Below are 9,417 nucleotides of genomic sequence, written 5' to 3'. Positions count from 1 at the left end.
AACAAAAGTTAAAAAGATAGATAGAATAGTTCATGATAAAACATTTTCTTTGATGAAAAAAAAATAATCAAAAAATGAAGGGAGGGGGATAATGGATGTTCAAAAAAAAAAGGTAAAAAGAAAAGAAAAAAGAGAGAGATCTATTGAGTGAATAAGAGTTAAGTAAGTAATTAATTGAAATATATGTCAATAAATAATTAAGGTTATGCTAGGAATTTGAAATGAGGTATAGTGAGAAAACGCTTATATTGAAAAGTAAAAGGGAGGTGTATAGAGAATGTGAGGTATACTGAGCAAATTTGGAGGTCCTAATAGCCGCACTCTTGTTCATATATAGATATGCTATTTCAGAAAGTTGAGAAACCTTAATTATCAGTTGTGCAAAGTTGATGTACTGTTTTAAAATTTTCCCTTTTTCCAACATAAAATTTGAAAGGACATTTTTGGAAAAAAAAAAAACATTATAGTATTATATAGGGCTGGGCACGGGCCCGGCCCGGCCACTATTTTGACAAGACCGGGACCGGCTGCACTTAACCAGGTCGGGCTTTCACCTTAAAACTTCAGGGACCGGCCAAATCCCGGACCGACCAAAAACCGGCCGATCCCTCGGGCCTTCGGTCCTTCAAACCTTGATCAGAAATTCTGTAGTCAACTGAAATGCAAAATGCAATGAAACTGATAATCACATCTACAATCTTCCAAATTGTAAGAAGCCAATCATATTCTACAATCAAATTCACAAAACACACATCGCATTGAAACTAAGAAAAGAGATTACTCATATTAGATCGTGCTTTCTTCTCTAATGATGCCCATATCGAATCCTACCCATATCAAATTCGTGTTCTATCAGATGAAGAAGATCAGAATTGATGGGTTTTAATAGGACATCGGAGGATGACGATTTCAGACTCACCTTGTACACCGGTATAGGCTTGAAGACATCGAACACTCAAAATTCATGGCGAGCTTCTCAAAATCGTAGCAACCCAGATCTCGATCCCTTTGACGACGAGCTTTTCAGATTCACTGCGTCTTGATCGTCCCTTTGATGCCTTGCCCGACGACGGAGGCTGCTGGAGTAGTCACAGATGAAGGTGGAGTCTCGAAGGGGGAGACGGAGATTGATCGACGATGGCTGCTCTGCCTGCTCGTCGTTTAAGAAGAAAATTGGCTGCTCGAAAGGGTCTGAGAAAGTGAGATGTGAGAATCGAGTCTAGGTCTAGGTTTCAGGTCTTTAGTTTGTAGTATTCTAGTGTGGTTGAGTGTATACTATTAGTATAAGATTGTTATAAAACCCAATCATAGCATGACACATGTAGAAATCGGGCTTTCGAGCCTAATTTTTTTTTGCATTCCAGGGCCCGGGACCAGCCCGTGTACAACAAGGCCTGGCCCGAACAAGTCAAAAACTAACAAGGACCCGTTAAAAAGCCCGGCCCGACCCAGTGCTGTCCGGTCCGGTCCCCTTTTTTTACCTCCTCGGGTTTTTGGCCCAGCCCACTATTACACACATTCTCCTCTTTTGGCTCTGCGATTCTACGGTTCTACTTCTATCAACGACGAGTTTCTGGTTTAACTTCCAAAGTCGGAAGAAACCGAGCTGATTCGAGATCATACTATACTCATTCGATCTTTCCCTTACAAAGACATTGCAATGAGGCAAAGACAGAGCCCTACAGTTTCATCATCAGCAAATACACACGCAACCCAAAACCAAATTCCTACAAGATCACAACAACACAAGAAAGCCCCACAATTCGATCTGCTAGACTCACCCAAGAATCTCTATCTATTTTGCTTGGCCTTTCGAATAGTCAATGCTCTGTTGGTTCAGACATATTTCAACCCAGATGAGCACTGGCAAGCTCTTGAAGTTGCTCACCGCATCACTTTTGGGTACCTACTAATTTTCACTTTCATGCCGAAATCTTGATAGAAACAAAATGCTGAAATGGGTTTTTGGTTTTCTGAATGACAGGTTTGGCCATTTGACGTGGGAATGGAAGCAGGGGATTCGGAGCTACTTGCATCCTTTGCTCTTTGCTTTCCTTTACAAAGTGCTCGCCTTATTGGGTCTTGATACCCCATTGTTCATGGTAATGGACATAAACAATGCATGTCTTCATTACATTCTAAGCGATAGTTTGTTGTATAAGATTTCCTTGAAAATATGTAACACGCTTTGAAGTCCTTTATTAAGCTGACCAGTAGATAGAACAACCCGTTCTTGTTCCTGTCCAATTAAAATCAATCTGCAAGAAAATTACTTCTGGTTCCTACTGACTTTACAATGTGAATGCAAAACAATTCAGGAGACTAGAAGAACTAATACTGTATCAATTCCTCTCAACAGATTTTACTTCTTTGAAGCATGAGTATTTCAGGTCTTCACTTATCTTATGTAAAATTTGGATTGGTACTTTGCCTCAGTCAGAGAATAAATAGAATTAAGTGATTAAGGAGTGTAAGTATTTGCTACAATGTTCTACCTTGTATTAGCGAATTCAGACTATTTGTATAGTAAATAATTTTTTCAATATTTGATTTTCTAAACTAGACACAGAATGTATTTATTTTCAGCATGTATCATGTATTTTTGTGTATAGAAATCTCTGTAGCCATAATGTATTGTTGTCAAGTGATTAAGAAAATACAAGAGAATTTTCATTTCTTCTGGGTAAGGTTGCCATTGATTTCTTGCTACTCAGATGACATCACATTTAGGTGGTTAAAGTAATCACCTTTCTTTCTTTTAAATTTTTCATTTTTTGTGTGTGTGTTTATATGCTTGTAGATTAAGTCTCCTCGGCTATTCCAGTCCCTATTCTCTGCATTTGGTGATTTATACCTGTACAAACTCTCTGTCGTCCTCTTTGGTGATCAGGTTGCAAAATGGGCTGTATCCTTTTATATATCAGACAGCTTCTTTACTCTTTGAATAGTTATATACTTTATGTCAAACTCTTTGGTTAAACTTTAAACTGCTGTATTCGATACGTTCAGTTATTTGTGCTACAAGGTGAACTTAACTCAGTCTCAGCTTTTTTCCCAATTGACAAATTGGTTTATGTTTTTCTGCCTCAATCGTACGTTGTCAAATAGTCTGGAGACTATTCTAACCATTGTGAGCTTGTACTACTGGCCCTGTATCAGGCCTTCTTCTAGCAAACTTCCCTTGGGATCTAGAAAGTGGGGTTTGATTTTTGCTGCATTAGCTTGTGCTATTCGACCAACAAGTGCTATCATATGGCTTTATGTTGGGATCCTTGAGCTACTTGTGTCATGCGATAAACCCAGATTCATATTTTTAGAGGTGGCTCCTATTGGGTAAGTATTTGTCCATGAAGTGCTTTAAAGGATAGCGTCCACCCAAATCGTTTGTGCTCTAGAATTTGTGATTCTCATAAGTTGTTTTCTCATGTTTTTTTTTCTTTTTCTTTTTTTATTCAACTTAGAAGTTTGAAAGAAGAAATTTATAAGAATAAATGGTGAGTTGCTTGGCGTTAAGTTTAGTGAGGTCTTATTTTTGGTGAGTGCAATACTGAAATGATTAGAGGAGAAGATGTGATAAAGTGAGAAATTCGCTGATTACTGGAATGCCATATGCGGTCGATAAAACACTAATTATGTGAGCAACCTTGAGATTATGGAGATAAGAGAGTTGGTGTCACTCTAATACAGGTTAGGAGTGGCTGCATATGTTTTTGGAGACTTATGCAATGTGATATACACATGATAAAGCTGAGGGTTGAGGCTACTGGCAATAATACATAAGACCAACGAATATATGGTATAAGACGTTTCAAGTCATCATTATCTTCATGCAAGTTGTCACCATATTATCTCATTTGTATGACCTCTATACAATGACTGTAGCTGTTGTGCAGACTTATACTTATTTTTAGTGAACTCTACATGTCAGTCATTGTGTGCCTGGTGAATTTTATGTTAATATTTTCCTTACTCATTTGTGGTTCAGGGTCCTGGTGCTTGGTCTTACATTTTTAGTAGATCGATTGATGTACGGCTCATGGATCTTAGTACCTCTAAATTTTCTAAGATTCAATTTTCTTTCATCTGGTGGAGATTATTATGGAACACACAAGTGGCACTGGTACTTCACTCAGGGATTTACTGTCATGGTATTCACTTATTTGCCATTTTCTATAGCTGGCATCATGCAGTCGAAACAATGGAAGCTTTCTGGCCTTATTGCATGGGTTCTTGGACTTTATAGTGTACTAGGCCACAAAGAATTCAGGTACATATTCATTTATTAGGTTTATGAGTTAATAATAATTGCGACTGTTTGTCCTTTTTATTTTCTTTTTGCACTAATACTCCACTTTGACTCTGAATTATAGGTTTGTATTGCCTGTGCTTCCCATAGCTTTGATCTTCTCTGGATACGCTTTAGCTGAATTGAAATCATCAATTTCTGGATGTGGTCAAAGGAAGGAATCGGCAGATTACCATAATAAATGCCCTGCAAAAATGCACTTGGCCATCTTTTTCTTGCTTGCTACCAATATTCCAATGGCCTTGTATATGAGTTTGGTTCATCAGGTAGAATATTTTGCTATTTGATAGCCACAAAAGCTGGGTAGTATTGATTTAGTCTTGGCTAGCCAACTTTAAACAATATTCAATGTTTTAATTCTGTTCAAGGGGGTTACATTCTCTATATGTTATAATCGAGTAACTAAAGGAGACCATTGCTCTGAGTTTCTTTTTTATTTCTTAATTTTTTTATCCAAGTAATTTTCCTATGCCTCTCTTTCCTCTAATAATTTTCAAAATGCAACAGAGAGGAACTGAAGATGTTACATACTACCTGTCCAAAGAAGTGGTTGAGGGAAAAGTAACAGATATACTTTTTCTAATGCCTTGCCACGCCACACCTTATTACTCTACTGTACACCGAAACCTTCCAATGCGATTCCTAGACTGCACACCAAGGTTCGGAATTTGACAAATTGGCCGGAGCTGTTTCTTTTTTTCATGCAGCCTTTAATATAATGTTTCCTATCTTAGTTCAACATTTTGTCAACAGTGAAGAGAAGGGAACCCCAGATGAATCAGATCGATTCATGATGGATCCTGTAGGTTTCGCATCAGAATTTGCCAAAAATTGGTCATTACCGAGTCATATTGTAATATTTGATTCGGAAGAGAAGAAGTTACGGGATTTTCTAGTCTCCCATTCTTTCAAAGAGGTAGATTCTTCGACTCGGTTAATACTTCTAAGTTAGCTAAATAGTCGATTCTTAGTTTGCTCTGTTCTGACACCTACAGATAAAAAGATTTTTCCATGCTCACTTTAAAGTGGATCATGATCTTCAAGCATCGGTCGTTGTATATGCTTTGACAGGCTCATGATTATTGTTTATGCACTGATAAATCGGCAATGAAGTCTTTCGCTTCAGTTGTTGTTCAACTAGCTGAATCTCCATAGCTTGGACTAATTGGGTGACGTGCTTGCATCGGCGGAGATCAACATCATATCTTCTTTAGTATGTAATAATTCTTTCCAACCTCAAATCTTTTTTAATTAAAATTATTATTGTCATTCCTCCATTAACATCAGGAAAAAAGAATTATCAGACCTTGGACTAATTGGCTGAACTCATATTTATGTTAGAGAAGTGGTCTACTTTTGTTGTACAAGTAGTTAGAGGCATTACAATGTAGATGTTATTGTTGATTTTGTCCAAAAAAGATATTATTGATAGTGTTAGACTCATTTAAGTGATAGAGATGATATATAGATATGGTACAATGTTTACTTGATTAACTGATCAAGAATATTTCATTAAATACTTATATGAAAGCCATTTTTCACTCTCTACTATCTCCTGGAATTGTAATAATAATATTATTATAGTTATTATGTTATCGTATTATTGTTTTATACTGTTTGGTTCATATGAATTACATGAAGTATTTTGCCTATATTTGTTTTCTGTTGATTAGTTGACAGTGTAGCTCTGCTTGTGTGAACATATGAGCTTGTTACTATAGCATCCAAAATTCTGTGAAGCAGGAATTGTGAATTTACATATGATAATTACATAAGAAGAGGACATATATGCACATCGGTGCAACAAATTGATCATAGTAACAGCTGGTAACATTAGTTTTTGTAGAACTGAAGATGATATTTTGATAATGAAGTAGAGAGCATGAGCATATGATTAATGGTTGTGGCCCATGTCTTGTAACGTTGATAGTCATCTTCCATGTCAAGTTTGAATGTCCCCTTACTCGTTGTCAAGACGATGAGATAACCAGTACCGGTCTCCGCTTCTGAATCTTTATACAGCTCTGCATGCATGTCCAGTATAATACCTATAACAAAACACAGATTGATTGTTGCACACGTTAAATTGGTCTTCTTCAGTCTAATGTGGCTGCGAACCTCTTCTAGATTTACAATTACCCAACTGGTGGGAAAAAGGTTAGATTCCATAGAACCTAATTTTACTATTCATTGCAGAATAATAAATACATATGAAGAATATCGGACTTACTTTCCTTCTTGCTTTTCATCAGACTGAGCTTCCTTATTTTAAGAAGAACCTACATAAGAAATTGAGAATGGTTCAAACTAAGATATCTGTCAAACCGCAAGTAGGGCATCCTATGCAGCATGAATATATAGCTTTTACAAGTTAAGCTCGTAATCCCAACCTTGACTTCACTGCTTAGGACGACAGATACTGATCTGACCATGTACTTCCCTGTGAACACATAGTTTCAAATGTACTGTTAGCATATAGATAAGCAAATCAGGATATTACTCTAGGAATTATACACTAAAACCTAGGAAAACTATGCTGCCCTTCTTGTTAGAGAATGTAGATGCATTAAATTGGATTACAAACCATCTGGTGTTTCGATGCTGAGGTGCACACCCATTCCAAGCATTGACCTACACTTTTCAAAGTCGAAGTCAACCTCATGGTTGTCCTCGATGGGCAGCACGGGTGCACTCCCGTGTAGCATATTCTTGCATCCTGATCTTGCTTTAAGTGTAGCTGCTCCTTTTAAGGCTGCATAGGCAAAAACCCAAAAAAAAAAAAAAAATTGAAAAAAGAGTGGCCCTTCTAAAACAGAATACATTTTCTTTCATATTGGACAATAATGCATAGGATATTAATCACATTTTCTTTCTTTTGTTCTCATGAAGGTTCTATGATTTGATGCCATTATTAGTAAGGTGCAAGTTGGAAAACATTTGATTATTTTTTTAATATTCTTTCTGTGAAACGCCTGCTCATCTGGCTTCTTTTTATTACTTTTTGTTTATTTTTACCTCAAGTAATTAACAATTGGTAAATTGTTCACCAGTAACAATTTCAAATGGTTTATGATTTTCTTACCAGTCATTTTAATTTATTTGCACATGGACAATCACCACACTGACATTACAAAATAATACACACAAGAAAATATTATACACAATCCCAACAAAAAATAACTACAGCAAGTCAGCAACATGGTAGAAATGATAGAAGTTACCTAATGTGCATAATGTTACGTTGGAAAATGTTGTAGGAGCTGGTATAGTGATAAAAATCCAGAATGATTTTGCTATGCATTTAACCAACTAGAAAAGGATGGGATATTTACATGTTGCAGCTGCTGCTGTGAGGGTTAAGATATCACTTGCACTTGTACTACTCATGGCTGACCCTATTACACTGCTGATCTGTTCCTTCTTTGCTCCCATTGCTTCTGCAACTTTTGCACACTGTGCTGCCACCAGAGCAGCAGCAGAAGCCACTGCTGCTTCCTTGGCAGTGCTCTCATTCATTCTAGAGCTTTCAGCCGCAATGGTAGCAAGCGCTGCTGCCACTCCTGCCATAGATATAGCTGCATGGACTTCAGCTCTTTGCAACCTGTGTTCCTCTTTCCGCTTTTCCTTAATCTCCTTCAGCCACTTCTTAATTGACATGTTCTTGAATGGCACTATCTTCCATGACAACTGCAATTTAATAAGTGTTTTGGTAAAGCATTTTCTTTGTAAGAATGAAATCAAATTGCAGTAAGAAAATACTATCATATATATAGAGAAAGATGTTGTGTAATACAAAGTACTTACCCATTTCTTTCTGAAATAGCTGTTGTAGTTCAATTCTGGATGCATGGCTTGTTGCATCCATATCCATGACTAATGAAGAAAGACAAATTAATGTTATGTATTACACTATAAGTAGCAAATCATGTTTTATTACCGTATATTTAACATGGTATGTTGTCGATCGCAATTGAAAAACTACCTGACAATATATGCTTACCTTTACATCATTAGATTTCCATGGTGGTGGAGGCTTGACATCTGCACCATCCATGTGTGCATTCTCGTCCAACTTCTGAAAGTGGCAAAATATATAATTTTTTTTTGAAAATTCTCATGGTCTGCAAAGTAAAAAATCTAAAATGCTCACAGTATTGAAATGTCATGGAAAATCAATTAAGTTAGCCTACCGTGAATTGAATCCTGTTTTGGCTCTCAAACTTGATGATCGGATCATCTAATAGAACTAGAGATTGGTGGTCTTGTTGCTCTGGTTGCAAAGCTTGTACTGCAAAATCGCACCATGCAAGAGACAGAAAATCCATCGTATCAGGATGCGCCTCTGAAGGGCTTGGACTGAAATTCAGATCCATGAACCTGGGATCTTAAAGCTGCTACTTCTCAGATAAATGCAACAGATTGAGAGATTGAACTTCACAATGCCAATATATAGAAATTTAAAGCTTGCAAGTATACTACTTAAATAGACTTTAAACTCTCAATCATTTTATTCATGTATGGTCCATGTTTTGATGCAAATTCTCAGAAAATTGTGGAAATCAAATAATATTTAAAGGGTGTGCCAAGTAATTACTTAAGTGCAAAATATTCCAGTCCTCTCATGGCATGCTCAAAGCTTCTCTCCAAAAGAAATTGGACAGATGAGATATTACAGTTGGAAAGGTTGTTTTAGATTATAAATAAAAAAAATGGAGCTGCTAAGAAGGGAACTTGGAGGGTACCCAAATGTCCAAGAGAGAGAACACACATGCTAACCACTACAGAGGAATAGAGGCTTGTTGGATAAAATGATTAAGAGAATCAAGAGGCCCTCTACTTTGTATCTTTAAATGAAAACCATAAACTCAGGCTAAGCATGAAGGGAGCTTAAGATATGGTTAAGCTTGCTAGAGCTGGCCAGGGCCACCACACTAAAACCCCTAACCACAACAGCCTAGAAAAGAAAGAAAGGCATGATAACCATGCATGCAATTGGACCAACATTGTTCTAAAGTAAGCAGACACATATGATTCATCTGAACACTTGGATAAATAAGAAGCAAACATATATATATATATATATATATATATATATATATAGTACGTACCTA

General features: G+C 36.8%; 2 protein-coding genes across 2 annotated transcripts; one reads left to right on the top strand and one right to left on the bottom strand.

Moving 5' to 3' along the window:
- The first annotated feature begins 1,561 nt into the window (after nt 1-1,561).
- LOC101309792 (GPI mannosyltransferase 3-like) lies at nt 1,562-5,609 on the top strand. Its single transcript, XM_004309893.1, has 9 exons — nt 1,562-1,902; nt 1,985-2,102; nt 2,801-2,905; nt 3,047-3,333; nt 3,986-4,267; nt 4,371-4,572; nt 4,814-4,965; nt 5,060-5,222; nt 5,302-5,609. Exons 1-9 carry the CDS (start codon nt 1,661-1,663, stop codon nt 5,383-5,385), a joined length of 1,635 nt encoding a protein of 544 aa, XP_004309941.1. The 5' UTR covers nt 1,562-1,660; the 3' UTR covers nt 5,386-5,609.
- A 530-nt stretch (nt 5,610-6,139) lies between these two features.
- Nucleotides 6,140-8,679, bottom strand: LOC101292659. The gene is made up of 8 exons (XM_004309910.1): nt 8,497-8,679; nt 8,307-8,381; nt 8,111-8,179; nt 7,639-7,993; nt 6,891-7,058; nt 6,697-6,746; nt 6,537-6,585; nt 6,140-6,354 (listed from the first exon to the last, which is right to left on the bottom strand). The coding sequence occupies exons 1-8, from the start codon at nt 8,677-8,679 to the stop codon at nt 6,140-6,142; spliced, it is 1,164 nt and encodes a 387-aa protein (XP_004309958.1).
- Between the last annotated feature and the right edge of the window lie 738 nt (nt 8,680-9,417).

Source organism: Fragaria vesca, unplaced genomic scaffold (assembly GCF_000184155.1).
Source record: "Fragaria vesca subsp. vesca unplaced genomic scaffold, FraVesHawaii_1.0 scf0513155, whole genome shotgun sequence".
NCBI lineage: Eukaryota > Viridiplantae > Streptophyta > Magnoliopsida > Rosales > Rosaceae > Fragaria > Fragaria vesca.
This window is presented reverse-complemented; position numbering and strand designations above follow the sequence as displayed.

Excerpts from the sequence above, each read along its gene's own strand:
- LOC101292659 (XM_004309910.1), bottom strand. The coding sequence starts at position 8,679 with ATGGATCTGAATTTCAGTCCAAGCCCTTCAGAGGCGCATCCTGATACG. Across the intron at positions 8,180-8,306 it reads GGAAATCTAATGATGTAAAG|TCATGGATATGGATGCAACA; the intron begins GTAAGCATATAT and ends TTTCTTCATTAG. Across the intron at positions 7,994-8,110 it reads GCTATTTCAGAAAGAAATGG|TTGTCATGGAAGATAGTGCC; the intron begins GTAAGTACTTTG and ends ATTAAATTGCAG.
- LOC101309792 (XM_004309893.1), top strand. The coding sequence starts at position 1,661 with ATGAGGCAAAGACAGAGCCCTACAGTTTCATCATCAGCAAATACACAC. Across the intron at positions 4,268-4,370 it reads CTAGGCCACAAAGAATTCAG|GTTTGTATTGCCTGTGCTTC; the intron begins GTACATATTCAT and ends TCTGAATTATAG. Across the intron at positions 5,223-5,301 it reads TCTCCCATTCTTTCAAAGAG|ATAAAAAGATTTTTCCATGC; the intron begins GTAGATTCTTCG and ends TGACACCTACAG.